Source organism: Paecilomyces variotii (assembly GCF_004022145.1).
Source record: "Paecilomyces variotii strain CBS 101075 chromosome Unknown C8Q69scaffold_2, whole genome shotgun sequence".
NCBI lineage: Eukaryota > Fungi > Ascomycota > Eurotiomycetes > Eurotiales > Thermoascaceae > Paecilomyces > Paecilomyces variotii.
In genome coordinates, this window is record NW_021167141.1 from 1,256,538 (window position 1) to 1,284,499 (window position 27,962).

Consider the following 27,962-nt stretch of genomic DNA (forward strand, 5'->3'; position numbering starts at 1 on the left):
GATAGTTACACTACATAGTGGCGGAGGCTGTGGACAGTTCGAGACAGCTACACTGCACAACACAGACCGAATGGCGCCACGTCCTACCATCGTCATCTCGCAGTAACGTTTCTATTAGATCAGGGTCTTTTTTTGATGGAACGAAGTTAGCAATTCGAACACTTTCTAATACGGAATTCTAGGCCTCGGGGCGGGACCGACAGATGCATATCATGCCATTGCTAGCGGATATGACCAAGGAAATAATCTGTCTTCTTGAAATTACAGCTGCTATGTGCTGTACTTAACTGAGTTGGATACTCAATGTTGCCAAAAACGCTAATGGCCGGCAGAATCCTCTGATTGGTTACATTTTGACATTCTGAGCTCGGATTCGGAGCGCTATAATGTATTTAGAATAGTTCTGAACGCGTGCTTCTAATTGGTCAAATCAAATATCAGATACTGCTGATTGTATTGCATCAGATAACTAACGAGTATACGTACTTGCTCGCCCTTTTCTTTTCAACCATCATACTCCCTTTACTTCCTCTGCTACCAATATATCATCTATTACTAGGAAATTTAATCGCTGTATTCATTGTATCCTTCCATTCCTCCCTGTTCGTACGATAAGTGCCTCACCCGCACCTCCTCTTTCGGATTCACAGTTGAATATTCATTCCCTTCCAACCCCCACTTTCATATCTGCCCCTCCTGAGCATAAAAAGACGTCTCTGTCCCTTCCTCTTTGTCTTCCTTTCTCCCCTTCTCCTCGCGCCCTATGGGCCGGCTCTACCTCCTTCAGGGCCTGGCCCACTGTGCTGGTTTTTGTTTACAAGTATCGAATATGAAGCAAAAGCAACGTACGAAAAATATCACCTGTGTATGAACGTGGAAATATCGTCTCAGATGCAGAGGATGGATTTCTCTCGCACCTTTCTCTTGACACGTCTATCTTTTATTATAATCTGCAATGCCGTCTGGCTTGCCTCCCTAGTGATACGATTATTTTATTATTATCAAAGCGTTTCCATCAAAAGTCCTTGATGAACTTGACGAACAGCTGCCCGGACGTCTAGATTATTTCCTCACTACTTCAAACCTTCATCCTAAAAATGCCTAGCCAACCTCACGAAGAAGCTGCTGGCTAATTCGAGGCTATGCTTATAGTTCTTATAATTCTTGCCGCTCAAATGAATGTTAAACGTCCAATCTATTATCTAGGAGCCACCCGTATCGATGGTAATGATTAATTGGCCTGGCTATGCGCATGTGCATGATACGTCGTACCTTGTCTTCGTGCATTCCTTTTGGGATCGCCCATAAGATTGGGAATGATATTCCTCCACAATATAGCCGTGTCATACATACCCGATTTCATCCTACCATGCAGCCGATCTACGTGCAGCTCACAGTCCAATACCGTAAGAATCTGATCTTCCCAATGGACGAGTAACTGCTTTTCCATGGTGGTATCGATTAGAACCGGGAGAGTATACTCTACCCTACAGCTCGTCCTTGAAGGTCGAATTCTCGTTCAACTTCTTGTTTGCTCAGCTAGTTACCTCTTTAAAGAGAGAGATTCATTGCGGCGGTGCGATACCCTGCGGGACGAGGCCCACAGTGAACAGCCAAGTTGTTTCGATTACTTCCACCCTAAACGCCAGTATGTGTACACCTTGTATAGCCCAAGCATATGCTCACTGATACAGCGGCTCCAAACCGTGGCACCATCATGTCATCAGTGAACGGACTAGTGTAAGTCCTCATTATGCACGCCATATACACACAATATTAGGACCCACGGCAACCAAGGCGAGCAGGACGGACTGGGGGTTTATCATCGATTTCTACCGCAATCCAACAGATCGCAACTTGCGCATGCTGTTTTTCCCTACCACTGCAGACTACGAGTCAGGACACCTAAGACCTCCTATCGACGGCCAGTGGTTTGATAAGTATTCTTTGCCCCGGCTGAGAAACGTTGATATCGGGATCAAGGTGGACACCCGCCGGCCAATGTTCTTGTCGTCCCTAAATGACCAAGAGTATGTGGCCGTATGGAAAAACATGAGCGCTAACAAGGAGATGACCTGTCCCACATGGTAAGATCCAACTTAAGTTAGGTCTAATGCTGTTTTAGCTAAACTAGTACATAACAGGGACGGCTGGATGAAGCTGAACAAATGGCATATGCTCACCTAGTTAGCTGCGATATCCAAGTGAACGGAAACCAGTGCTGCGGTATGAAGGTGTCAATACTTCGAATGAGGCTACAGTTCGTTGGAAGATCGATATAATCCTGCAAGCTTGCGTTAGGACTGAGCAGAAACATATTGCTATGAAAGAGCTGGAGAGAAAGAAAAGGCCTGTAACCCTCACGGCTGAGACCCAGCTTGAGTGCAAAATTATCTATAGGGGCGAAACTTTCCTTCTTGTTGGTTATTTGTGCCTTCCCCAGACTGCTCTTTCTATAACCAGTGCCCCCCAGAGGTCCATAATATCCGCCTCTGAAGCCCTCCGTCCTCATGCCACCAACACAATACAACAACACATTTGAAAACTTTCAAGATGGGCTACGAGTGGGCCGAACACACGTTAGTGATCATGGGGGTAGTTGGTGGGGCGCTGTTCTTCCTGAGCGTCGCGCTAAGGGGGGGGGGCATGGCGGCGAGGAGGCGTGGGAGGCGGGGAGAAGGGGGGGGGAGAGGGGGAGGCCCAGAGGAACGACACCCATACCGGGGTGCGACTGTGGCAGGCCGCGAAGGCCTTTATAATAACGGCCGCCCTGCTTGGAGAGGCCCGGGAGGTGGGAGAAGGGGGCGGGAGGGCGGAGAATGAGGGAGTGGAACTATACAATATGGTGATTACGGGATAGGCACGAACCTTATGATTTGTGAAGCTAAAGACAGGGATCCCTAAGGCAGCGGCATGGCACAATGCTTAGCCTATATGGGTAAGTTAACTAGTCCCAGTCTATTAAGCGTTAATTAATTCTATTATATAGCAATGGTTCACCAAATTCGCAAGCAAGAAAACCGAATTAAAAGTATTGTCTAGGGCTGCGTTATGAATGTTAATACGTTTAGTTTCCTATATATCGAGCATAACGACAAGGTAAGCGCTTCTACGGTTCTTCTGTGATATAATAACCCTCATCTTTTTTTTTCTCTTCATAGTACTCTGTCTGGCATACATAGCCTGTCGGCTATTACAGTGTTTAGTCTTTTTCGGCGAGTAGTATCCGGGTCTAGAGGCCCCTTACAGCTATTGAGGCTAGGTATATTATACTCTTATTATTGCCTTTCACATATATTCATTGAGTATTGCACCACGATCATTGACGGACGTTACTTCTTCCTTGTCCTACCATCGTACATGGCACGGTACTCCAATGGCAAGTCTCCGCAGGGCTATACCGATCGTGGGACATCTTAGATTAGGAAGACTCGACGATGGGACGATATTACAGTTACAGACGTTACGAGACCTGTATTTCCGAAGCGAATATGACACATCGATACCTCAAATCCGGACATCCGAATCATACGGTCAGCCCATCACAGAGAGCCACAAGAGGCGGCTAAGTGAGTCTGATTCGTCCCAGCAAAATGCAGCCAAAAGACCGCGATGGGCTAACGGAACGGACCTCTCCAGTGAGCTTAGCAGCAGCACAAGATATCAGAGTTTACCTGACCTGGCTGGCCCTGTTTGGAAAAGGAGAACATCGAGTGCAGATAATATACAGAAGAGGGTGCGTCCCGAAAGACGAAGCCAAAAATAGCTACCACTCCCAAGCATCCTATCGAGCTCATGAAAACCCCTCCGAATGGGCCCTGGGGCCCGATGTCCCTACTGAGGAAACAGTGAAGCGATTTGCACCTCTTTGCCTTGGCGGCTTCTAAGATGTGAACCCGATACAAAAAGAAAGCAACGTTGCCAGTGGTTCAGTGATTTCCCTTCCCCCTTCTGGCCTTCTGGACTGGGCACTCGCAGAATAGGTAGTTAAGAAGTCCAGCTCAATTAATCAATCATGAATTAAGATTAAGTTATGTAGCCATCCCGCTCCGTAAGAGAAGACATGTAACATCAGGCGAGAGAAAGAGCCTCATTCTGATTCCGACTCTTCTGGCTGCATGACCTTCTCATCCAATTCCTAAAATACTTTCATCAGCATGATGAACTCCCATAAGGATAACAACGAAACACAAAGAGCGCTCACCCTTCCCAACCTAGCCTTCAAATTGAGCAACTGACTTTCCTTGATGACTAGGTGGCGATCATCGTCAAGGTCCTCGACGATATAGTCATGTCTCTCCTCGTCGTACTTGAGAATGATGGCTTTGACGGATGGGTCGCATTCGATCAGGACTCCTGGGTTGTGATCAGATTAGTGTGTTTTTTCGTTCTTTATCATTTCACTAATCATTAAATGCGGCCAAGAGAGTCTTCTGACAAGGATATGGGATAGGAAGAAGGGCTATTCTTTGGGGCCTGCATACTAACCCTTGACGGCACGAGGCATGGTGAGCGAGTGTGGGATAGGTAGGTACTTAAACTCGCAGAGTGATCGTAAGTATTCGACAGTGAGTCAGAGCTTTAGTCCCAGTTAATAATAATACGCGGACTCAGATGACTGTATACTCTACTCTAGTATACAAAGTATTAGTACCTTATCCACCAGGAGAAGCGAAGGACGAGAAGAGACTAAAGTGGCGGAACCGGGGCTAGAATCGCGGAAAGTTTAAAAAAAAAGCCCAGCCGGTATCGGGATCAGAAATTCACCGATTGGGCGCGATGCCAAGACTGCGATTATCTACTATACAATTTGAATCTATATTTTCAGTGAAATTGATCTAATTTAATGTTCTCCGTGTTCTATTGAACATGATGGAGAGTAGTGTTGTCTTTTTTTGAGGACTCGAATTGATTAGGGAGTATATCTAGCAAATGGCGTCCGAGGCCTAAAGTATAGTATGTACTCTACTCTATCCATCAGGCCCAGCTTTTCCATCCCTGCACCTAATCTATGTATTAAATTAGTAATAGCTAGGAAAGAGGATATCATTATTTATTATCATAACTTATGGCGTAGCCCTACGCTTCCGCCTACTGGCACCCTTCCATTGCAACAGCATGATCGGCAACACGCTGACAACGGCCACGAGACCAGCAATCAGACCGGCGGAACCTCTCAGTCCCAGATTCGTAAACATATCCGGGAACCAGAAGGGGCCGATAAAACCCCATATTTGGCGAATAAGTGTGATAAAGACCCCGACAGATGCAGAGTGTTGTGGATGGCAGTCGATGGCGTCTGAAGAAACTCGAGTTAGCATGAATGGCTGTTCAACCAGTTCTGGGAATCGACAACATGAAAGCGTACATGTAATTAAAACAGTGGTGGTGACCTGGTTCCCAAATGCTGCAATTCCAATACCGATAAGAGGAGTCACGTCCCAATGCATCGGCACTGCCCGGTCGATCTGAACGCAGAATACAACCATCCCCACAATAACACAGATAAAGCCCAGGTATGAACTCCAGAGACGATACTCGGAATGCGGCCGTCGTCCTTGCAGCTGCTTCGTGCGGCGATTCATCCAGAAATCGGAGAATGGCCCGCCGAATTGTTCGCCGATCACTGTTCTGGAAAAGAAATCAGACTCAGCCCGCGGACGTATGTACATACATAAGATACAGACGGCCAAACTTACCCAATGATAATCCCCAGAAACTGCAGCCCGATCTGCTGCGGGTTGAACTGGAATTTCTCCTGGAAAAGCTGCGGGATCTCGACCGTCCCAAGGACGCATGCAAACGCAAACACAACCGCATGGCTGATGGTCGGTATGAGAACGTCGCTGTAGCGCGCAAAGAGCAGTGGCTGGTAGAAATCAGCCAGCGACAACGGGGTGGGATCGATTCGTCGGAACTGGAGGTATTCCGCCTTGAAGGTGCTGACACCCGGCGTGCTCTCTCGAACGTATCTGGTTTCAGGACTGAAGAATAAGTATCCGAAGAACTGGACAGCGTTAACAATGGCGAAGATCCAGTAGACCCATTTCCACCCGACGTGATACGTCACGAAACCCATGATAAATGGCCCAGTGGGAGGTCCTAGGGTGACCAGCAGCCTGCAATAACCCTCAGTCAGCAGACACATCCAACCAGCAAGCATGAAGTAACAACATACGTCCAAATACCCATCTTCTGGCCACGCTCATGCTGGAAGAACATTTCCGTCACCACTGCTGAGCCAATACCGATTGGCGGGCTGATAAAGATAGCCACCAGGATGCGACAAGCCATCATCGATCCATAGCTCTTACTCTCCGCGCATCCGATATTGCATATGGCCGCACATAAAGTTGAAATGAGCCATACCGGTCGCCGGCCAAAACGGTTAGATATGGGCTTCCAGACCAAGGGCGAGACTCCCAGAAACAAGATCTGAGATTGATTCCTGTTAGAATGTCCGTGTAACCGCCTCTCAGAGAACAGAAATCATACCTGCACAGACGTGTAATACGAGGCATCTTGCAGGGAGACATGAAACATCTCAGCGAACGATTGATAGGCCGGAATGACGCCGGAGGCGATGAAGGTTGTTATCAGCGCATGGAACGCGACCAGACTCAGGTTCATGTGTTTCTACAGCGCGCTGTCAGTGACGGTCCTCGAGCCAATATGAAGACAAGATAATGGCTTCTTCTACCTTCCAACTCGGCCAATTGAGAGGATCCGCCGCAGAGGCCGACGGGAATGGGCTGAGCTCCAATGTCCCATGACGCTGCAGTATGTATTCTCTGTGCTCGAGCGATATGTTGAGGTCTCGTTTCTCCTCGAGATCAACCATTCCAGAAGTATATTTCGTGTCTGCTGCCCCGTCGTGGCTGGACCTAACTCCGCCGTCCAAGACGCCTGCTTGGCCCTCTGTACGAGCTGCAGCCATCTTCCCTCTCTGCCTGGGACAAGCGACACTGCGACAGTGACTTGACTCGCGTGGGGACCGTCAACTTTATAATAATGGATAGGGACGTTCCACCACAGAGAGTGGAGGCTAGATACGCACACACGGGCCCTATCACTACGGAAGTTTGCGGAGGAGGCCACTAACGGCGTGAAGCTAGGATATGGATTGGAATCATTGGATAGATATCGCGGCTGGCGGTAAATAATCCACCGTGAAAAGGTACCTTAAACAGCATGGGAAACTATCAGATCTACACAATCCACGCTTCTCGACGAATGAGTCCCTCAGGAGGAAATGCTCTGTCAGTTACAATCGCAATCAATCACCCACAGCATAATATATGACAGGTAAAACTGAAATCTTTGCAGACATTGTGCTTGTGCATTTTGACTTGACGCGTGGACTTGTCGTCTGCTGGATCCACCGTGGCCGATTAGACCGATTCTTCATTGTTACAAGTTGCCACGGGACGATCTCATCAGGCCCACTGGAGATCATCCCATCTTGGGAACGTTGACAGGAAGGAGGATGCCAACGCAGGTAGGATAGTTATTGAACGCTGAGAGAAGAGATGTTCTCCAATGGTCTCATGAACTATTGTGTATGGTTCTACAGATCCATTCCTATGCAGAATTGGCTAGATACAGCGGGTTTATCGTCTGTGATTCAATGATGCGCGCGAAAGACGGTGGGAAGCTAAAAAAAAATCTAAATCAAGGTGATAATCTTGGCATTTTCCCGCGATTTTTATGTAAGCAAGCACCAGAAACAGTTATCTTGCTGTTCTGTCCTGGCAGGATATGCAAAGGGTGAAATCTATCTCGAAGGGGACAGTCGATGGAGACACAGATACTACAGTGTCAACGATCTAACTATAAACCCCACGAGCAGAACTGGCTTCTCGAAGCTGCGCGTTGACCCACAGAGCTGGCGATCCGGTAGACATTCCGATCACGCAATAATCTGGGGATGTGCCGCTATATAGACTCCATCTCACTGCCAGACTACGTATTATTTATTCATAGGCTGGGAGAATTCCTTCTCCAGATTAACAGGACAGTTTCCCAGATAGGAAGTACCCGACCTTACTCTGACATATCCGTTGAGTTATAAAATGGATCCAAAAACGCCTGCCACCCGTGCGAGATCTTCTATGCCTCGCCTGATGCTCGCTCAGGAACGCTATCGGACCTACCAGAGGCCTCTTCCAAGTGACTATCTGGTGCATTCCACCCGGTCCCCGCCTGCAAAACAGTCATGGCAAAGGCAAGTGCACTACCAGCCAAGAACAAGGTTCTCAGAGCCTCCTCGTAGCTGTGTATGGCAACTTGCTTCTCCAGACCATTTAGAGCTCGGACGAATGCTGGACCTCCAACCAATTGGCGGACCAGATCTGGCCGGTATATCCCATTGTTCGCAAAGCCAGTCTCCAGACTTCTTTTCAACACACGAGTAAAGAGGCCCCCTCCAACAGCGGAGCCCACGCTTCCGGCTAAGCCACGGAACAATGCAACAAGGGAAGTCACGATATAGTGTACATCTGGTGTCGTAAGATGCAGAACATGCGACAGCGTATAGTTAAGCAGCGCCCCAGTGCAGGCACCATTGAAGAAAGTGGCAGCCACATACATGGCCGCGTTAGAAGTTGATGTGGAAAGTGGTGTGAGTGCAAGCAATGCGAGGGTAAATAGAAGGTATATTATCAAACACGAACTGTGATTTTGTCAACATTTTTCTCATCAGGGAACATCAGCGAACGTGGGCGTACATATAATAACTTCCTGCTTTCCGAATGTGGATCCATCCAACGAGCAGACCTCCAAGGCCAAATCCGGCATTGGTAGGCACCAGGATTAAGCCTGCTGAAGCCGGTGACCAGCCTCGTACGGCGATGGCGTAGACAGGTGTGTAGAATAAAACGGCCCAGCGGGCTACCATCACACCAGACCCTGCAAAACAGGTCAAGAGGACACTGCGTGTTTTGAGTACGGTCACCGGGATAATGGGCTCGGAGCTATACTTTGACTCCACGAACAGAAACGAGACAAAGAGTAGGGCTCCGAGGATGAGTGGCGTGATAGGGATATCGGTAGACGACAGACTAAACAGTAGAAGGACTAGCGAGCCAGTCTGCAATGCGTTGTAAGTGACTTGCGACCTGGTTATAAGCAAGATGATACATACGAATGTCAAGATACCAAGATAGTCAACGCGAGCCAGGCTTTGTAGCAATGAGCTTTTCGAGGGATCTGTTGAATCGCGAGGTGGTATTGCCAGAAATAGAAGAAGCCCTGTCACAAGAGAAACTGGCGCTTGGATCCAATAGATGCATCGCTAGGGGATTCCCAAAATCAGCATTTCTTCAGAATAACCCTTGCAGCTTCGCGACTCACCCATCCAAAATGTGGAGTAACAGCCCCTGCAAGAACCGCTCCAGAAGCAACGCCCGTGGTGAAACCAGCATTAACCATCCCAATAAACAGGCCCCTGCGTTTCTTGCTTGACAATTCCAGTACCAAGATTATTGATGTGGCCATAATTCCTGCGCCGCCACCACCTGTAACAACGCGTCCCAGCAGAAAGACCCAGAGCGTCTTCGCTAGTGAAGTAATAAGGAGCCCAATTGCCATGACGATAGAGGACCCTAGAATATAGTTTCGAGGCGAGAAGATCTGAGACAATCGGCCGCCCAGAGGGGTGATGCTGGACATGGCAATCTAGAACTGTCAGAAAGAGCTCAACTAAGTAAATAATCGTACGGGCGTACCAGAAAGGATGATGTAAACCACGTCACTTCTGAGAAGGCATCCAAATCCGCTGCGATGTCTGATTGCGTCGTGGTGATCATCGAAATATTCGTCGCTACCCCTGTTAGATCCACCAGCACGACGAATCACACATTAAACAAGAGCTTTACCTTGAATGAAAATAAGAATTCCCATCAGAATACTTATTGATAACGTCCGCACGACTGTCATACGCCCGTCTTGCTTGTTATCAATCTCTGCATCGGGAGTCGCCAGCAAAGGCGTGTTCTCCGTGGTCGAAGCATCCTCTCGTCCTCCTATTGTCATCTTGAAATTAAAATTCCGACCAACTGGCCTTGAAATTGTGAGCAAAAAGAAGGTAGAAGCATTGGGATAACAGGGCGGAAATTGTGGAGTTGAACTGCCTGGGAGCATTTATAATCTCGCTATCACGGAGATAACAATCGGGAATCTCCGCGCTCATCTCTGCGGTCACGTGGGTGAGTTCTACATCATGTATATCAAAAAATGATGTGTTTTCTGATAGAATCTAGAGACTCTAGGAATTTCTATAATCTGATAGTCTACTATATCGGCAATTGAACGGTATCAGATGAAGAACTGCCTACATTAAGCCATTATGTACTCTAGAGGTAACTATATATAATACATATAAACAGATTTTCCAAGTGGTTATAAAAGTTATATAAGCCATATGAGTTAGCTATTTAATGATCAAGATACCTGAAGGAAATAAAGTTCAATGATCCCTTTCAATCAGCTCTCCAAGTCCCGGTCTCATTACTTGTAGCACCGTGCGCGGACGCATGAAAGTCGTATCAAACTATATTGATAGACTGAAGCAGCCTGAAGCTTGGATTATTTAGCGAGCTCAGGTGAACTATTTATCCCTGTGATAGGGCTTTGGCAAGGAAAGCATTGGGGGAAAACGTAGGTAGGAAGTCTCCCAGACTGTCCAAGGTACCTAGCTGGTAAAATCTAGGAACTAAACTTATATCAAATCCTACTTGGAGGACGAAAATAATCTGGTAGATCATACGTCGCTAAAAGAATCTGTTGTAAATAGCGGCAGTTGAGGGGTCTTGTATATGCGTGTAAAGTTCTAAGCGCCGAAACAAGTATCCAGTTGCTAGTGTCGAAGCACAAAGGCCCCAGCACATACCTCATTACCTGAGAATGAGATCTCAGATACACGGCTTGATCCGAATTCCTTAACAAGATATTCATGATCTAGAACTATTTATTCAATTGATGCTTAAGCATACGCTATATCTGATATGTGTTCTGGCCGTCAAGTAGGCACTGCGGATAGGCTATTTTTGCTTGGCTAAAGTGATTGGCATCTAATAAATTGACGGAGGATTTGGAATATGAGATAAAAACAGTCTTTAGGTTCTATGGTTCAAGCTGTAGCTATTGTAGACTTAAGGATGTTATGCGTGATATCTTACAACGAAACCGTACAGTCGACTCGTACTGCTGCCGGGTTCATGAGACATTTTTAAGCCTACGGAAGAACCAAGATGTCTTTAAATAAGCGGTCTCTTTTCTGTCACTAGTGATTTCCACTGAAGGTATACTATGTGAGGACTCCACGGTAAACTGAACAAGGATCTTGAATAGTCTAAACCGATTGCTACCTGTTGGATAGCTTAGGTAAGTGATAACTATCGACGAGGGCGGAATTTGATCCATCCATCGGAAGAAAAATACAAGATGCACTAAAAATAGTAATATGTACAATATCAGGAAGTTGGATTAGATAGACTCCTGTCTGACTGTTTCCTTGACATTCGACTCTTAGGGGAATTAGAAGGCAGCGTTGGCCATCTTGGCTCCAGGGAACTTGCCAATGAGAGCCGGGACGAGTTCCTGACCGTCCATGGTGAGATCCTTGAAAGCCGGGCAGTTCAGGTTCAACAGAGGGGTCATGATAACATTCTCGAGAGCCTTCAGTGGACCTGCGAGAGTCCTATAGAGCGTGGATAGAGAGTTGGGGCTAGCGAACTTGAGGACCTCCATGACCAGGCAGAGCAGATTGTTGCCCTGGAGCAGAGTTGTCGCGTTGAGGACACCGCCAGTGATGTCTCCTAGGTTGACGCCGGTGAAGCTGTTAACCGTACCGGTGTTGCCTCCAATGCTGTAATAGTGGATATCAGACCCAGGAAATAGAAGTTTTTTTTTTAGACGTGAATCAGAGCCAACTTACCTGGCGAGTTCCGGGTACTGGACGAGGAAATCCAAAAGATCGACATTCAGCTGCACCAGACCGTAGTCCAGCGGGGTCTTGTACCAGTTTTCGGGGATTCTCTCCCAGCCCTCCTTGTACGTGAAGTTACCCTCCTCGCCGTAGATAGCGAAGAAGTCGCGGACGATCTCCTTGGCTGTTACGGATTAGCTCCTGACCCTGCTCACTTACCCGCCATCAAAGGATAATGACAACTTACTCAGAACGCCTGTAGGGTTCTCCTCCGAGTGGTTTGCAAAAAGACGGAGAGGGAAAATGTATCCTGCATTTCGAGCGATGGTTCCAGTGACAGGACCATAGTAGAAGTTGGGGTTCGTCTTGATAGATTCGTCAAAGCGGATTTTTGCTCGCTTGGCCATCAAATCCGTGCTGAACGTGCCGTCCTCCGACATCTCGTACCACTCCATGAATTTATCCATGTTAAGTCTGTAGTTGTTGCCGGTCACGTAGGTATCGTCCCGAGTATTGGAAGAGTCCGCTTCGATGAAGTTATGAGAGCCGTTCAAGCCGCGGGGCTCGCCTGTCAGCTGGAGTTAGACCTCATAGAGGTTCGGTTCTAACAGAGATATTCCCATACCAAGCACACCACCCAGGTTATCAAGCAGGTTGTTAACGAGGGGAGTTATTCCTCCAATAGAGAAACTCGGGTTGAGTGACACGACATCGCCCGTCCACACAGTACCCATGATTCCGAGGACAGAGGCGAGATCTATCCCCATTCCGTATACTATTCCAAACGTCAACCATCCCTGTGCCTCCAAGGCAAAATAAGATTGTATAGGACTGACCCTTGTTGATCGCGGGAACGACATCAACAAACTTCCGAATCCGTCAGCAATGGATAATTCCTCTATAGCTTGTTCAAAAAGCTCTTACCGAAACGACTCCATTGCGTGGGATATAGCCATGGTTCGCGAGAGCATTGAGACCAGGGCATGGTCCACGCTGGTCGCCAGCCTCAAAGTTGGGCGGCTGGAATGCGTGTTCGCCAGTCACTACTTGCTATCAGAGAAGCGGCCATGTAGGATTACAACTATAGAACGGACTTACAATCGACAGGTTCTCTGAGAGAATTAATCAAGAAACGTTTATCCAACTTCTCCTTCACCTGGGCCTGGATATCCGCATAGGGGCAACGTTTGGCAGCTGCAAGTCCACTGCTGGAACCTGACATCAGTTTCGCCATATTTTCTGCTGTTGGCATGGCACCGACAACGGAGGCACCGGCGCCCAAAAGCGTCAGTGACAAGAAGGAATCCCAAACCCTCATGATTGATGATGTGATCCGTTTCCCGTCTAAGGCGAAGATTATCTATATGAGCGACAAAAAATATCCCGACTCTCTCCAAAAAAGAACGACTAGGTGAGTATGATGCTTTCAACGAATGGACGCCTGCCGGCAATGCACAAGAGATTGCTCTTTCGAACGAGAGGGTATTCGAAGAGTTCTATTCTCTGTACAGATCAACACACATCGGACGATGAAGATTGGTAATGGAGGGCATATTAGTCGCCCCCTGCGCATGGACCTCAGTCTACGATCCCTATTCCTGATCCTCTCTCAGCGGTAGACTTCGATCTCATTGTTGCCGACTCAAGAAGCCATGCGGACACAGCCACTACCGCAGGTCTATAGAGCAACCCGCTGATGGGACCGCTAACGTCTAGTCGAGACATGACTGTTCTCGATAACTGTTGTTAGGTCTACGGAATGGCTTCCCCGGGTTTCTTCCCGCTCGAGTTGTCAATTTCATTCATAAGAGACGGGCGACCTTGTTACTGGTGTATGAGGGGGATCTCAATCGGATATTCCGCCCGTGTTAGAGGCATTGGATGGGCTCTTCTCTAGTACTCAATGTGTAGATCTGACCTTTTCTGGATGGCGCCGGCTTGTTTCCGCTCGATTGACGGCCGCGCCAATGGTAGAGAACACTAGATAGAAGAAATAGGTTAGAGCCGAGCTTCGGGGTCTTAGCCCTCAGCCAAATCCTGAAGTCTGGAAATGAGCGGGATATCTCCACCGCTGAAGAAGAGCGGAGGTTATTACTAGTTCCATACACGGCGTTTTGACGCTTTGCCAAGGGTTGATCATCCCCACGATTCCATTTGAGCAATAAGTCAGAACGAGGAGAAAATTTGAATTTCAATAATTGTCAATTCAATCTTCTTTGAATATTACTGGATCGAAATGGATAACTGATTTCGTCACTTCTTACCCGAAACCATAAAAATCATAGCAACTACTCCAATATCTGTTGAACCCTCATACGGACACTTCTATTTCCCGGCTATTTAATCCACCGGTATTTATGGTCAAGCGTCATATCTCAAGGAGATCGTGCCCTGATCGCCATTGCCACGTTGTTTAGCATGGTGCCGAGTCCGCGGCCGGTGCGCAAACAGTCCCTGTAGCCAACTATTACTCCGTAATCGACGTCTGTGCTTTTTTTCTGCAGAAGTCAACGGGGTCCGGATCGATTCCTACAGGGTGACTATTCCACACTTCTGGGATTCTCGCCGTTCCTTTCTCATTCAGATCCAGGAGGTCAATTGAATTGAATTTATTTATGCATAAATAGCTTCCAGGGATTCTACCAGCTGGGAACCGGGGGTAGGTCTCTAGAACTGCCCGATACAGACATATAGAGTATGCTTATCGTACTCTGCTCAACATTTGGGTTATCTTGCCAACTTGCAGAGTTGTTTCAGAAACGGACATGGGGTGCAGAAAGGATCCGTATCCATTTTTCGATAGTCTAACGAGTTTCCCTTATTGCTAACTACAGGGGAACTTTCGGCCAAACGGATCGTAATAATATACGATAGCTGAACGGCCTTCCAACCAGAGCATCTTTCGAAAGCTTTGCCAAGCACGAGATGCTCCTGAAGGCGCATGTTTCGTATCTCAAGCCGAAAAGTTTCTGGAAGCTGTGGCTTTGACGGTGTGCTCAACCCCCCGGGATGTAGAGTACTGATATCTCCCGCGCGGCGGGAAGTATGAAGTCAACAATAATGCTGCTTGTTTACTGGACAGCTCTAGGCTATTCTTCATCTAATTGTTCAGGCAGGCCAGGGTCTTATTATTATCTTAATGTGATTCTGATTATGTGGATTAGCGCTACGAGCCAGCTGCAGCCGTCAGGAGGCGTTTGAGGCATCAAGATCCACAAGGGACGACGCTAGTTGGTCGACGAGATTCCGTTGAGAATCTGGGATCTGTCATGTAGATCCTAATCTTCTCCCAAGAGTCAAGAGCGATGCCAAAGACGTTTATGTGCGGAGCAGGTCGTTCGAGACTTGATCACTGACTAAAGTGCTTCTGCATCTGGGTGATGCTAGTAGATCCTGTCCCAATCCGGTAGGGCAAAGAGATACTCTAGAGTTGAACTGCACAAACGCTTGGTTCCGTCCGAAGGGCGTTGCCGCTTCTCAGGGATCTAGCAGTTCGTGACTGAGGAGAAGCTACTTCGAGCGAGTGTTTGACTACATATGCGATTAGTTAGCACATCATCTGTCCCTGACCAGGAAGTTGACCGTTGAGGACGCGTTAACCTGCAGGGCTGGATATGGACACTGATAGTTACCCCATGATCAGCAGAGAATGATTGATAAGAACTCCAGCTCGCTATATTTGTGTCCGACAGTCTAGAGCCACCGTTGAAGTGTCCGTCCGGCGCATTCTCCACGAAAATGAGGTTTCTCTGGACCGTGGCTGCGGCTGCAGCCCTCTTCACCACCGCAGTCCACGCGGACCTGAGCCAGCTCGCAGCCGTGCTACCAAAATGCGGCGTATGTTGTTCTGAGTTCTGATTTATGTGCCAAAAGAAGAAAACTGACCATGGCAGCTGGAATGTCTGATGACGGAAATTCCGAAGTCCTCATGCGCACCAACAGACAGCGTATGTGTATGCACCAATCCTCAGCTCAATGAGATGATTACTGCTTGTGTTATGCAAAGCTGCACAATCCGTGAAAGCTTGAGTATATCTACCATTCTTCATTTAGCGCAGAGGAATACAGCTGACAAATTCCAGCGACCAAGAACGTCACCTCTACAGCTTGCGGTGCGCCGGTTCGGGACAAAAGCAAGGCCATCTCTATCGCTGGTGTCTTAGGCGGAGTGATTGCTCTTATAGCGGTAATCATGCGTTTGACTGCTCGCTTGCCTCAATACGGCGGCGGATTCGGGCTGGACGATGTCGCCATGATTGTGACAATGGTAAGAGCTCGTTGCTGATCAAGTGAAAGAAAGACATAAGCTGATTCCCTGGAAGCTTGTGGTGATACCACTGTCAGCACTTTCGGTGCCTCGTAAGCAGTTCCCTATCAGATTTCGTCACTCTCTGGAGTTCCAGAAAAAAAAAAAAAAAAAGAAAAGAAAAAAGAAAAGAAAAGAAAAAGCTAATATGTGTGTTTTCTAGTCGCCAATGATGGACTTGGTAAGGACATGTGGACAGTTCCGTTCAACAATATAACGAACATTCTCCACGTGAGCGACTTTTTTCTGATATATGTGTTTAAAGACGACATTAACCGATGACAGATTTATCTCTTCTCCGAGATCTTATATTTCAGCGCTCTCGCATTGACGAAGATATCCATTCTCTTCTTCTATCTCCGCATTTTCCCGAAGCAGTCCTTCCGCAGGCTGTGTTACATTGCTATCGGCCTTAATTTTTCCTACATCCTTACATTCGTGTGCGTCGCTGTGTTCCAGTGTCGGCCGATTAGGGCTGCCTGGTTGCGCTGGGACGGTTCTTACCCGGATAACTGCAATAACATCAATGGGCAAGGCTGGGCAGCCGCAGTGATTAATATGGTCTTCGATGTCATGGTCATGAGCTTGCCCCTTCACGAGCTTAGCCAGCTCGTCCTCTCACGTAAGAAGAAGGTCTTCGTGATGTTTATGTTCTGTCTGGGGTTCTTGTAAGTTGCTGTTTCTGAAAAGACCCAAAGCAGCCTTATCGCTGACAGAAATGCCATAGCGTCACCATCGTTAGTATCATTCGACTCCAGTCACTGGTTGAGTTCGCTACCACTTCGAACGTGACTTGTACGTGGCCTTCGCTCGTTCTTCTAAACACACAGGATTCACTGACAATAATAGGGGATTACGTTGCGATCGGATACTGGAGTACGATCGAAGTACATGTTGGTGTGGTTTGTGCCTGCTTACCGGCTATCCGTTCGTTACTGTTGCATATTTTCCCCAGTGTTTTCAAATCGACCACAAATGCGGCCTCCAAAGCTTCCATGTCTCACTCAGGAGCAGTCGGATCTCGATTGGATGGTAGGATCTCTCAAAGACCAAAGGAAGACGAGTCGGATTTTGTCCCCCTGGTGGATATGGACAACAGCAGCCAGGCTCATCTGGGCCACCATGTCTGACGAAATCATCAAAAAAAAAGTTCGACATTTGAAGAGCGTTTCATTCCATTCAATTCTGTTTCATTGTATTTTTTTTTTCTTTGTCTTTCCGACGCGAATACCCTTTTATATGCTCCCAGCGGCTTATCAGCTGAAGTACTTGACTATATTTTTTATTAGTAATGATCTCCGACCTGTCTGTCACAAGAAACAGTCTCATGCGAAATTCATTAGAAAATTCTCATACTAAGAACAAGTCTACATAATAGGAGTCACGTGTGTAAGCGGTCTTGAACGTCTTTGAGATAATCGCGGAATATATTGACTACAACTACGGAAATAAGTTCTCGAACGAGACAGGGCTCAAAGGTTTATAAAGTAGCTATAGAGTGGCAGAGCCTGGGTACTCTGACTCTGTACTTCATACAATTGTTATGGCAATCGGAGACAGATACCGGTAGGCAGGCGGCTGGGCCCGCCAGCAAGAAGAATGATACTCACAGACTGGTAATACGCTTTATTTACTCGCTCCACTGCCTGTCACTTCAATTTTAAAACTGACAAAGTTCACGCTGTCTGGCGCCGTTCAGGATAGTTGAGGGACTGCAGAAAGATGACAGCCGACTAAAACAGTTTATTCTGTCGATCGCCGTTGAGAAAAAAAGTCCTCTGGTTTATGCCCTATGGTGCAGGAGACTTTTCCCGCTGATCCCTTCGTCGTGGCCCAGGGACCGGGTTGCGATTGGCATAACAACAGACAGTATAGAGCATCGGTGAAGCTTGTTACGACGATCTTTGCCCCGGCAATAATCTTAGTACCAGTACTCCAAAATCCTTTCTTTTTTCAGACCTCACGGCTATCCTCCAGAGGGCTAATGGTCGCAGACAGTTAACGGAATGTACCGGAGATCAGCAAGAGTTCCCACTCCCCGGAACCGAACCGTTTTGTTTATACTGATGTCTTTGCGGATTTCGTTCGAATACTACTACCGCATCTGACAGCGGCATATCCACCGTACATTTTGAAACCACGATGAAAAGCCATGGGCAACTTGTCGCTTACCGGCGTCAACGCTAGCGGGCTCTTGCCGTGAGCCATCTACTCGGGAAACGATAGCAAGTTCTGCAGACTGCTGCCCCTAGTGCGAATCCTTTCTACCGTGTCCTTGGCAGCTCCTGGAACGTGTCTGGAAACATTCAATTTCCCGGCGACCAGGCCAGTGGTATAAGCCATTCGCTCTTTCTACCGCCACAACTGCCTGAGCGGGCGCTAGGTCTCGATGGCTTGACGGCGGGCTATTACCAAGAATACTGCGCGGCTTACGGAGTGTACCATATTCGGCCAAAATCGTCTAATATCTGACGATCCGACGGATGCGCTTAAGGACATCCTCTTCGAGTTAGTTTTGAGGCGCTAATCCATGCCGACGGGTTATCCCGCAGCATCCGTACCTGACGCGATGTATGGAATCGCGGATGGATCTCCTGGTGGCTGATTTAAGAAGCCGAGCGAGTTTTGACCACCCCGCATGCACCTCGTATTTCCCCAGCGGAACCGGGACGATACGACGGTGTCTAGACGCTGGTGCCGTCTTATGCTAACTAATGGTATGTATATTGTTGAGTCTTCACAGCTGTTCCGGCGCGCTACGGGCCTCCTAAGCTCTCATAGCGATGCGCTACCACGGGTCATTGGTCATGGCACTGGCAATACTGCGCATCAACATTGCTCTACGCTGTACTATGTTGCCCGTTACGCGGAACCCCTGTTGTTCCTGAATTCGAGCGTTGAGACTAAACAATTCGGCAGCCGTTCCTCGTGGGGCATCCGATCAGTCTGCGCCCCCCTGCTGGGCCTTTTAACGGCATCGCGTATAGTTACCGGCTTGTACAATGATCCATCCGTCCTTCTGGACGTTGGTAACAGCAGAGTCGGATGGTCGAACTGTCTCAAGCGGCCTGCAAGCGAAATCCATGATAGCCACAACGGCCCTGTGGCCAATGTATTATTCAGGGGAGAGGAACGCTGATCTTCTACTGCAGTCTAGCCCACCTTGTGCGTGCATTGACAGGGACTAGTATCCAGTATGTGTATAGCTGGAGTTAGGATACCATATGTCGAAGCCTTATATTCAGGACCCTACCATCTCATGTAGGACTCTGCCAACCAGCCATTCAATATTCCGACCATCAGTCATTCTTTCTTGCGTTGTCTGGATATTGGGACGTAAGAGCCCCCGTTGCGAAAATGCTTGTCATTAAAACCCTTAGTTTGCTTTCTCTTTTTTCTGCGGCCTTCGCGTAAGTTTTGACCTATACATATATGTGAATATTGTTGGCGTGTACATGTCAGCTAACCGTCTATTATTTACAGGAATACCCACGCCCAGAGCCATAGTAGATTTCACTACCGCTCTAATAATGTCACCGTCGACGAGTACGAATATGTAGTCGTCGGTTCCGGTCCTGGAGGTGGCCCCCTGGCGGCCAGACTAGCTATGGCTGGTCACAAAGTGCTCCTGATTGACGCTGGTGATGACCAGGGAAATAACACGATCCAGGAAGTGCCAGCCTTGCAACTGCAGTCGACGGAGGATGAGCTCCAGAGATGGGACTACTTCGTCAACCATTACTCTGACCTGGAGCGCCAGGAACAAGACAGCAAGATGACCTACAAGACACCTTCTGGTGAGCTCTATGTTGGACAAAACCCTCCTCAGGGTTCAGAGCCCCTGGGTATTCTCTACCCTCGCGCGGGTACGCTTGGTGGCTGCTCGGCACACAATGCCATGATTACCATCTATCCCTTCGAGAGTGACTGGAACAATATGGTCTCGGTTACTGGAAACGATTCCTGGGCGCCCGCCAACATGCGGGACTATTTCGTGCGCTTGGAACGCAATCGCTATCTCCCAAACGATGTCATTGGTCATGGTTACGATGGATGGCTCGAGACTAGCTTGACAGACTTGACTCTGGTGGCCGAAGATCCCAAGCTGCTTTCTCAGGTCATCGCATCTGCAACTGCAGCCGGCAAAGGCCTTGTGGGAATGGTGCTCAACACCGTTGTTGGACTTGGTAAAGTCCTCGCCCTAGACCTCAACAACGACCTCCCCGGTCGTGACAAGGAGACTGGCCCTTGGCAAGTTCCTCTGGCTGTTAAGCTTCCTGACCAGAAACGTACCGGCCCCCGCGACTTTGTGATGGAGGTTCTCACTGCTACCAACCCTGATGGGTCCAAGAAGTACCCGCTCGACCTGCAGCTGGAGACTCTGGTTACCAAAATCCAATTCGATACCTCTGGCTCTACGCCTAAGGCTGTTGGAGTTGAATATCTGAAGGGCAAGAGCCTGTACCGGGCTGACCCTCGCTCTGGCAACGTCACTGGAGGTGTTCCTGGCAGCGTCAAGGCTAGCCGTGAAGTTATCATTGCGGCCGGTTCATTCAACACCCCTCAACTCCTGAAACTCAGTGGTATCGGACCCAAGGAGGAACTCCAGCAGTTCGGTATCAACACTCTTATCGATCTTCCCGGTGTGGGCAAGAACCTCCAGGACCGCTACGAGACCACTGTCGTTGGCAAGGCCCCGACCGACTTCGTGATCACCCAGAAGTGCACCTTCATGCAGAAGCAGCCTGATCCGTGTTACGAGCAGTGGAAGAACAATGCTATCGGAAAGGGCGTTTACGGATCGAACGGTATCGCCATCGCTGTCACCTACAAGTCTTCCACTGCCGATGATGATGAGCCTGACCTCCTGATCTCCGGTGCCCCTGCCAACTTCCGCGGATACTTCCCTGGATACGCCGACAACGCCTTGGCAGATGCAAAGCACTGGGCCTGGATCACCCTCAAGGCTAGGAGCCGTAACAATGCTGGAACGGTTGCCCTGCGCTCTGCCGACCCTCGTGATACCCCCGTCATCAACTTTAACTCGTTTGACACCGGTGTCACCGCCAATGGCGCCGCCGACAAGGACCTCCAGGCCTCTTACGAAGGCCAGATGTTCGCCCGTAAAATCTTCAAGGACCTTATCCCCTTGGACGGCTCCTTTGCGGAAACCTGGCCCGGCACCAACGTTACGACTGAAGAAGAGATGAAGGACTTCATCAAGCGCGAGGCTTGGGGACACCATGCCTGCTGCACTGCTCCTATCGGAGCCGACGACGACCCCAACGCTGTCCTGGACGGTGACTTCCGGGTCCGTGGCGTTGACGGTCTCCGTGTCGTCGACGCGTCGATCTTCCCCAAGATCCCCGGCTACTACATCGCTGTGCCCATCTACATGGTCAGCGAGAAGGCCTCCGATGTTATCCTGGCGGATGCTTCTTAGATTTATCATCATATGCGTTGTCTAGACCGGCTATGAATTCACGTCGGCTTTTCCCCTGTGGGTGTGGGTGCCCTGGCTATTCTGTTTTTCTCTTATTCCAATCCATTCCCCTTCTTGCCCTCCAGTGTCCGAGGTACTGGTATTATAAGCTGGTGTGTGCCTTTTTTCCATGTAATTAGTACGGTTTCGAGAGACCTCTTTCTGCTTCTTATTCTTCAGGTATATAAAAATTACAATTATCTTCGGCTGGCGTCAGGTGTTATCCTGTACAGTTAATTAGCGATATCGTCACATTGAGAATTGATTACGAGTCCATATAATAGCAGTTGCATTTTCATAACTAAAGTCATTATTCATTGTCGAACTAAAGCTGGAATGTAGAACGTCCTTTCCCGGTCCACTATAAGCCCTCGATCGAATCGTCCCTCGGACAGGTCCCGAAAAAGCTACCATCTCGAGACGCCAAAATACTTACTCCGCCTGAAAGCACTTGTTACGCGGATGCCGGATCAAAATCCCCCGCTGGAAACAGATTCCTTCAATCGCCGTAGAGGATTCGCCGGATTCACTAACTACCAGAGCAACTATCTATCTATTATCTTCCATCTGAGTACTAACTAACGAAGCTTTTTTTTTTCTCTTTTCTAACCAGATCTCCGGTTTCAAATGTTTCAATGCCTCTAATTAATTATTATTAGCTAGACCAGATGAATGAATAAGTTCAGTAACTAACTACATACGAAAATAAGCTTACTATTACTTAACTTTCCCACGCGTACTTAACTACTCCCCGTTGCCCCGTTTTCTTGAAGGTCATATGACCTGTGTGTTCTTAACTAGTTAACTAACGATCTTTTTCAATAGTTAATTCGTCAGTACAGTAGTTAGGCCAGATACGCTAACTAATTAACTAGTTATTTATTCTTGAGCTGTGTTAACCAAATATACGGCGAAAAAAAAAAAATACCACCATATACAATGGTAGTGATATCTTAAATTAGTTATTTAGTGACTGAGTTAGTATTTCTTAGTACAAAGACATCATTAATAATGGTGGAAGGCCTAGAAGGCGAAAACGGGGGGTTGAGCTGGGACTCAGAATGAAGATCATCGTCCCGGCTATTCGGCCCGGCAGAGACAAAGTTACGAAGCAGTCCTGAACATGGAAATAGACAGCTGTGCACCTCACAACGGCCACTATCTAACGGCTTTTTTGTGGGTAGATTAGCTCTCTTGTTCTTATTTCTAGGGGGGGGGGGGGGGCAAAATAAGATATATAACCCAACTAGAAGTTCGTCATTTGGACTTCGGATATCGTAAATACCTATTAACTTCAACCTCTTCCCCAAATATACGCAGGAGGCTAATCTACAAACTCTCGAATAATGTTGTATTAGTCCATTCCAATAAGTAACTTAAAACCACTGTATAATAGATACTCCTGGAGTGGTACTCTTTCTCACACAGAAATAATGGATGATGTAATTCTACGAGGAGATTTGCCTACCCGCAGCATTTTGCCGAAAAGGGTTTTATGAAAGAATCTAAACTATGATGATCATTATTAACTACTACTTACTCATCGCCTAGCTGCTGCCTGTACACTTACTTTTCTACGTCTATAGCTATGAGAAGTCTTTACTTCTAAGATCCCTACCTGACTCCTTCGTTCTCGATAGACTGCAGATCCGCTCATTTATCTTTAACCTTGCCGGTTCGACGAGGAGATACGCCACTGTATAGAAAAACGGATATCTATAGTATTATCGTAGTGCTGAAGGAGTACATGAAGAAAGATTTCAGTGTGGATAGTATAAGTTTGACGGATTGTGTTAACATTGGGCTGGTGATGAAGCAAGCCGAATCGTTAACCTGCACATACTAATTGTGATATTGTATGGCAGGCTCAGTTAATGTAAGTAATACCTTGTAATGTAATGCTTCTAAGATCTACTGCGGGATGAGATCATTGAAGAGAATACATATGAAATATTTTATTATGTATAACTTTCTGGCTACAGAAAGCACAAGAGGAACTAAATCGAAAGTAGATTCGATGTCATTCACACGTCTATTTTGGTCTTCGTGCCGCTGTACGGCTCCGGGGTATCTTTTGTTTTCATGCGTCGTGCCCTTCTTAGTTTTTGTCTCTTTTTTCTCTCGTCCTGTTCATCAACTCATATCCACATTTGGTATCGATCTATCCAAACAGCCGCCAATGTACCTTTCAGTACCCGATTACGACAGCCGCTCGATCCAGATAGCAGCACCGGGCTACATGTTGCTGTTAATATAAGAGACCAACTCGGTAAGCTCCTGGCGGCGCTCATCTTCAAGCTGGTCCTCATCGCTCAGCACGGACTGGAAGATCGGCAGCAGGCGGGGGGTGAGCTGGCGGACCGTCGGGTCCTCCCACTTGTCTATTGTCATTGTCAGTAAATGTACCACTTAGTGATGGAACTCAAGGTCTGGATGGTAACATACACAGCTGGCAGATCATGCGGTACAGAGGCTCGTTCTCCTCGTAGTCGTTCTTCAGAGGCAAGACCCCAACGAGGGCGGGAAGGACATCAGGAATCGGGACGCTGTCCTTGTTCTTGAGGATCATGCGGCTGATGCATCCGGTGGCGTTGTCCTGAAGACGAGAGACATCCTGGTGCATGCAGTTCTCCAGTCGGCTGAGGATCGTGGGATACTCCTTGACAAGCACATCGTTGGCGTTGGACTTCTCGATCAGACGGCCAACAGCATAAGCGGCGTTGGACTTGGTTTGGGGGTCCTCGTCACCCAGACGGTGGATCAACAGCTTCATGAAAGTAGACGTGAAGGGGGTGACAGCGCCTCCCATGCCAGTGATGCACTCGGCCAGGACACCGACAGCAGTGGCGCGCTCAAGAGACTCGGTGCTACCGGCGAAGCGGAGGACGGTCTTCTCAAAGATCTTCCAGAGCTCGGCGAAGCTCTCGCCCAGAGCAGCGGCAAGGCCGGAGATGACATCGAGAGCAGTGTCAACCACGACCCAGTCGAACTCGGAGGTCTCATCCAGAGTCTCCTCGGCTGGGCCCCACTCCTCCTGGCAAGGGTGCTTCTTGTTGACAATGTCCATGATGAGCTGGATGACATTTTGAAGGACACCCTCTTCCGCAACGAGAGCAGGACCGCAGTATCTGAGGTTCTCAGCCATGTTGCGGTTGATATCGGCAACAGTAGCCCTATGATCAGCTGAGTTAGCGATCTGAAAACATACACCAGGTATTTTTCCATGAATCAAGGCAATAAAACATAGTTATCAGGTTACGTTGGAAAGTATCGCTTTTTCACGTCAATCGCGCTTTGCGCGTCCGAGTGAGCTGGGATTACGAGTGTGTCATCATATAAAAGGGCTAAGTGCCCTGAGCAAAGCATGGTGATAATAATGAATAAACAAATAGTAAAAAGTTGTACGTACCGGTCATCTTCCTCAGCCCACATCTTAATGGTGGCGGTCATGAGGATATCGCCAAACTTCTTGACCTCACCAGCGAGCTGCACTTGCAGAGGCAAACCAGGTCTCCACTTCTCCATCTGGCCGCTCTCCTCGGCAATAGAGAAGAGGGTGGCATAAGCACGGTGAAGGGTGCTGATGGTGCTCTTACGGACACCTTCATACGGGTGCTCAGCAAGGGGCATGATGAGCTCAATAGTCTTCTCGAAGTAGGGAAGGAAGGAGCTCTTGGCGTGGGTGATGATATCGCCGATAACCTCGACAGCAATCTCCTTCTCGAGAGCAATAGGAGTGGTGGCCGTGATGTCATCCCAGGCGTCCTCCTCGTCGAGGTCGAGATCCTCAATACCGCCCTCATCGTCATCGTCGGCACTGGCGACCTTGACCTTACGGCCAGCAATGGTGACCTCCTGGCCAACAAGATCCTTAGCGGCTTCACCAAGGTCAACATCAAGGTCCGTCTCCTCCTGCTCGACACAAGCGGTGAGGCCCTTGACGACGCCCTCCAAGAAGGGAGAGAACTGCTCAGCGTACACCTTGGACATAGAGCCCCAGAAGATGTAGGTGCTCTCCTTTAGGCGGGAGTGGCCGAGGTGGAGGGCCTCCTCGGTGGCACGCATGAGGGGCTCGACGTAGGGCTGGTAGCGTTCCGGTCCGGCGGAGGCAGACATCTCACCCATAGCATCAGTGACACTAGCACGGAGCTCCAATTCATCCTCGCTGTCCTTGACGGTAGCGAACTCCTGCAGAAGGTGCATGGACTCATCGAAGAAGGGCAGGAAGGCCTCGCCGGCAGAGGAGGCAAGGGAGCCAAGAGCACTGGCAGTCAGAGCCTTGATCTTGAAATCGGGGTGCTTGAAGAGCTTGTGCAAGACCGGGACGAGCTCTCCTTGGTAGGGAACAACATCCTTCTCATCCAGTCCGTCGACAACAGCATCGATAGCGCTGAGGCCAGCCTTCATGATGTCAATGGTCGGACCACTCTCCTCACCCTTGTACTCCTGCATGGCACTGGCTAGGTTCTGGAGGAGCAGAGGCATGAGTTTCTCGTGCTCTCTGCTGAGATCTTCAGCCAGGTCGTCTGCCAGGCGAGCAACGCTGTGAAGAGCAGACTGGCGGACCTTCGGGACGGGGTCAGCCAGCAGCTGCAGAACGATGGGGAAGATCTCCTTCATCTGCGTGCTAATGAAGTCTGGAGCTCCCTCAACGCACATTCCCAGGGCCATGATACCAGCACGGCGGTAGTCTGGGTTTGCGTTGGTGAAGTACTGGCCCAGGGATTGCAGAAGGGGCACAACAACCTGACTGGGAGGGAGGCTCTGGGCAAGGATATCCAACAAGGCGAGGGAAGACCTGGCAGGAGTGATATCGTCATCGTCCTGACCGGGCTCGCCCAGCTCAGTAGCGATGTGAAGAGCAGTACGAGTGAGCTGCTCACCGATGCGCATACCCTGGATCTTCAGCTTGCGGTACTGGACGCACTGCATGATGAAGCTGAGAGCCTGGGTACGGGTATCCTCGTCCATGTCGGTGTTGGCGGCAATCTCGTTCATGAAGACGACGAGATCCTTAAGGTGCAAGTTCATGAGTTGCGGGTCACAGCCGAGGAGAGTCTGGAAGACCTCGAAAGCCTGCATGATCCGGTCCTCATCCTTCTGGTCGATGGCTTGTCTGAGAACGGCCACCATGGACGGGAAGAGCCCCTGGAAAGCCGTGACAGGAGCCATGTTCTCCTCGGAATCGAGGTGCAGAGCAAGCTTGCTCAGGGCCAGCAGAGTGTTGATGCGGACCTCAGCACTCTCGGGGTCCTGGATAGTCCTGCTGAACAGGTTGAAGAGATCCTGGAACTTCTCCTCGAATCCCTCACCCAGAGTCTCCAGGACAGTGAAGAGAATGTAGACAGCAATGGCACGCTCCTCAGCCTTACCAGAGGCAGCGGCCTGGATGAGGAAGTTGGGCAGATCAGCCCACTCGCCATCCTGAAGGTCAATCTTCGCGATAGCAGAGATGATACGAGCAGTAGAATGGCGAACCAGGTCCGAGCTCTCTCCGACAGTCGCGCGGAGCAGCTGCTCGCGGATCTGGGGTTTCTGCTCAGGGGGGACAGTCAACCAGTGCTTGCCCACCAACGACCGCGCCTCGACGGCCGCCAGCTGCCTCAGGTTCTGGTCATCATGCGAAGTCGCAATCTGGATCAGGACGACAAGCGATTGCGGCTGGTTGTAGAACTCGCGCTGCAAGACCCCAGTCGCTTCCTTAACGTTGCCCTGAGCGGCTGTAAAGAAGAAGAAAAAAAAAAAAAGTCAGTCTCCGCCGTGAAGAAAACAAAGAGAATGCCACATTCTTGCCAAGACCAGATGAATCACTTACGGTTCAGGACAATCTGCAGCTGCTGAAGGAATCTTTGCTGGTCCATGATGGCCGATGGATTTTTTTCTTTTCTTCTCTAAAACGTCGCCTTGCGTCGCTACGACGCAGTTGGTGCTGCGGGGTCACACCCAACCCTTTCTTTGCCTTCTCTGACAGCTGATAACTGCTCAGAGACAGGTTAGAACTGTGAGATCCCAAACAATCCAGAGGGGGTATCCCACAGTGAATATTGGATAAAGAAAAAAAGAAAAGGAAAAAACACAGAGAGGGGGGGAAGAAAAAGATGGGAAGTGGGCGATGGTGGGCTGTTTTGTAGATAAGTCCCAATTTTTTTTTTTCTCTATTTTTTTTTTTCGGTTGCTGGCGCGTTTAGTTCGCGGACCGCCTTTTCCACGTGTGGCATTTTCTCTCGCTCATCACTCTGGACTGGCCA

General features: G+C 48.8%; 8 protein-coding genes across 8 annotated transcripts; 3 read left to right on the forward strand and 5 right to left on the reverse strand.

Annotated features, from left to right (window-relative positions):
• Nucleotides 1-1,717: 1,717 nt before the first annotated feature.
• Nucleotides 1,718-2,187, forward strand: C8Q69DRAFT_441866 (hypothetical protein; the record flags this gene model as incomplete). The annotated part of the gene is made up of 3 exons (XM_028628786.1): nt 1,718-1,740; nt 1,806-2,087; nt 2,145-2,187. The coding sequence occupies 3 exons, from the start codon at nt 1,718-1,720 to the stop codon at nt 2,185-2,187; spliced, it is 348 nt and encodes a 115-aa protein (XP_028487329.1).
• A 1,903-nt stretch (nt 2,188-4,090) lies between these two features.
• Nucleotides 4,091-4,507, reverse strand: C8Q69DRAFT_504343 (putative DNA repair protein Rex1; the record flags this gene model as incomplete). Its single annotated transcript, XM_028632581.1, has 3 exons — nt 4,091-4,138; nt 4,205-4,356; nt 4,489-4,507. 3 exons carry the CDS (start codon nt 4,505-4,507, stop codon nt 4,091-4,093), a joined length of 219 nt encoding a protein of 72 aa, XP_028487330.1.
• Nucleotides 4,508-5,031: 524 nt separating this feature from the next.
• On the reverse strand, nt 5,032-7,231 carry C8Q69DRAFT_456355 (MFS transporter). Its single transcript, XM_028629828.1, has 6 exons — nt 6,701-7,231; nt 6,496-6,636; nt 6,179-6,435; nt 5,700-6,119; nt 5,369-5,631; nt 5,032-5,299 (listed from the first exon to the last, which is right to left on the reverse strand). Exons 1-6 carry the CDS (start codon nt 6,935-6,937, stop codon nt 5,067-5,069), a joined length of 1,551 nt encoding a protein of 516 aa, XP_028487331.1. The 5' UTR covers nt 6,938-7,231; the 3' UTR covers nt 5,032-5,066.
• Nucleotides 7,232-7,629: 398 nt separating this feature from the next.
• C8Q69DRAFT_456358 (putative MFS multidrug transporter) lies at nt 7,630-10,358 on the reverse strand. The gene is made up of 7 exons (XM_028629829.1): nt 10,260-10,358; nt 9,876-10,205; nt 9,726-9,820; nt 9,352-9,675; nt 9,143-9,292; nt 8,727-9,088; nt 7,630-8,671 (listed from the first exon to the last, which is right to left on the reverse strand). The coding sequence occupies exons 2-7, from the start codon at nt 10,138-10,140 to the stop codon at nt 8,110-8,112; spliced, it is 1,758 nt and encodes a 585-aa protein (XP_028487332.1). The 5' UTR covers nt 10,141-10,205; nt 10,260-10,358; the 3' UTR covers nt 7,630-8,109.
• Nucleotides 10,359-11,355: 997 nt separating this feature from the next.
• On the reverse strand, nt 11,356-13,424 carry C8Q69DRAFT_496010 (hypothetical protein). Its single transcript, XM_028632248.1, has 7 exons — nt 13,025-13,424; nt 12,851-12,969; nt 12,763-12,793; nt 12,552-12,701; nt 12,174-12,494; nt 11,936-12,110; nt 11,356-11,866 (listed from the first exon to the last, which is right to left on the reverse strand). The coding sequence occupies exons 1-7, from the start codon at nt 13,242-13,244 to the stop codon at nt 11,536-11,538; spliced, it is 1,347 nt and encodes a 448-aa protein (XP_028487333.1). The 5' UTR covers nt 13,245-13,424; the 3' UTR covers nt 11,356-11,535.
• Nucleotides 13,425-15,831: 2,407 nt separating this feature from the next.
• C8Q69DRAFT_490350 (hypothetical protein) lies at nt 15,832-17,516 on the forward strand (the record flags this gene model as incomplete). The annotated part of the gene is made up of 7 exons (XM_028632124.1): nt 15,832-15,955; nt 16,009-16,193; nt 16,249-16,285; nt 16,396-16,463; nt 16,518-16,900; nt 16,960-17,027; nt 17,082-17,516. 7 exons carry the CDS (start codon nt 15,832-15,834, stop codon nt 17,360-17,362), a joined length of 1,146 nt encoding a protein of 381 aa, XP_028487334.1. The 3' UTR covers nt 17,363-17,516.
• A 1,964-nt stretch (nt 17,517-19,480) lies between these two features.
• C8Q69DRAFT_146183 (hypothetical protein) lies at nt 19,481-21,988 on the forward strand. The gene is made up of 2 exons (XM_028625482.1): nt 19,481-19,642; nt 19,716-21,988. The coding sequence occupies exons 1-2, from the start codon at nt 19,590-19,592 to the stop codon at nt 21,673-21,675; spliced, it is 2,013 nt and encodes a 670-aa protein (XP_028487335.1). The 5' UTR covers nt 19,481-19,589; the 3' UTR covers nt 21,676-21,988.
• A 1,672-nt stretch (nt 21,989-23,660) lies between these two features.
• On the reverse strand, nt 23,661-27,891 carry C8Q69DRAFT_146197 (armadillo-type protein). Its single transcript, XM_028625483.1, has 4 exons — nt 27,530-27,891; nt 25,124-27,434; nt 24,160-24,887; nt 23,661-24,095 (listed from the first exon to the last, which is right to left on the reverse strand). The coding sequence occupies exons 1-4, from the start codon at nt 27,573-27,575 to the stop codon at nt 23,950-23,952; spliced, it is 3,231 nt and encodes a 1,076-aa protein (XP_028487336.1). The 5' UTR covers nt 27,576-27,891; the 3' UTR covers nt 23,661-23,949.
• Between the last annotated feature and the right edge of the window lie 71 nt (nt 27,892-27,962).

What these genes read in the sequence shown, in the direction of transcription:
- C8Q69DRAFT_146183 (XM_028625482.1), top strand. Translation starts at nt 19,590, where the DNA reads ATGCTTGTCATTAAAACCCTTAGTTTGCTTTCTCTTTTTTCTGCGGCC. An exon ending in CTTTTTTCTGCGGCCTTCGC is followed by an intron (nt 19,643 to 19,715) that starts GTAAGTTTTGAC and finishes TATTATTTACAG; the next exon opens with GAATACCCACGCCCAGAGCC.
- C8Q69DRAFT_146197 (XM_028625483.1), bottom strand. Translation starts at nt 27,575, where the DNA reads ATGGACCAGCAAAGATTCCTTCAGCAGCTGCAGATTGTCCTGAACC. An exon ending in TGGGCTGAGGAAGATGACCG is followed by an intron (nt 24,888 to 25,123) that starts GTACGTACAACT and finishes AGCTGATCATAG; the next exon opens with GGCTACTGTTGCCGATATCA. An exon ending in CCGCATGATCTGCCAGCTGT is followed by an intron (nt 24,096 to 24,159) that starts GTATGTTACCAT and finishes CAATGACAATAG; the next exon opens with ACAAGTGGGAGGACCCGACG.
- C8Q69DRAFT_456358 (XM_028629829.1), bottom strand. Translation starts at nt 10,140, where the DNA reads ATGCTCCCAGGCAGTTCAACTCCACAATTTCCGCCCTGTTATCCCAAT. An exon ending in AATTCTTATTTTCATTCAAG is followed by an intron (nt 9,821 to 9,875) that starts GTAAAGCTCTTG and finishes TAACAGGGGTAG; the next exon opens with CGACGAATATTTCGATGATC. An exon ending in GGTTTACATCATCCTTTCTG is followed by an intron (nt 9,676 to 9,725) that starts GTACGCCCGTAC and finishes TGACAGTTCTAG; the next exon opens with ATTGCCATGTCCAGCATCAC.
- C8Q69DRAFT_496010 (XM_028632248.1), bottom strand. Translation starts at nt 13,244, where the DNA reads ATGAGGGTTTGGGATTCCTTCTTGTCACTGACGCTTTTGGGCGCCGGT. An exon ending in TAACCTGGGTGGTGTGCTTG is followed by an intron (nt 12,495 to 12,551) that starts GTATGGGAATAT and finishes TCCAGCTGACAG; the next exon opens with GCGAGCCCCGCGGCTTGAAC. An exon ending in GAACCCTACAGGCGTTCTGA is followed by an intron (nt 12,111 to 12,173) that starts GTAAGTTGTCAT and finishes AATCCGTAACAG; the next exon opens with CCAAGGAGATCGTCCGCGAC.
- C8Q69DRAFT_456355 (XM_028629828.1), bottom strand. Translation starts at nt 6,937, where the DNA reads ATGGCTGCAGCTCGTACAGAGGGCCAAGCAGGCGTCTTGGACGGCGGA. An exon ending in TCAATTGGCCGAGTTGGAAG is followed by an intron (nt 6,637 to 6,700) that starts GTAGAAGAAGCC and finishes AGCGCGCTGTAG; the next exon opens with AAACACATGAACCTGAGTCT. An exon ending in CGTATTACACGTCTGTGCAG is followed by an intron (nt 6,436 to 6,495) that starts GTATGATTTCTG and finishes AATCAATCTCAG; the next exon opens with ATCTTGTTTCTGGGAGTCTC.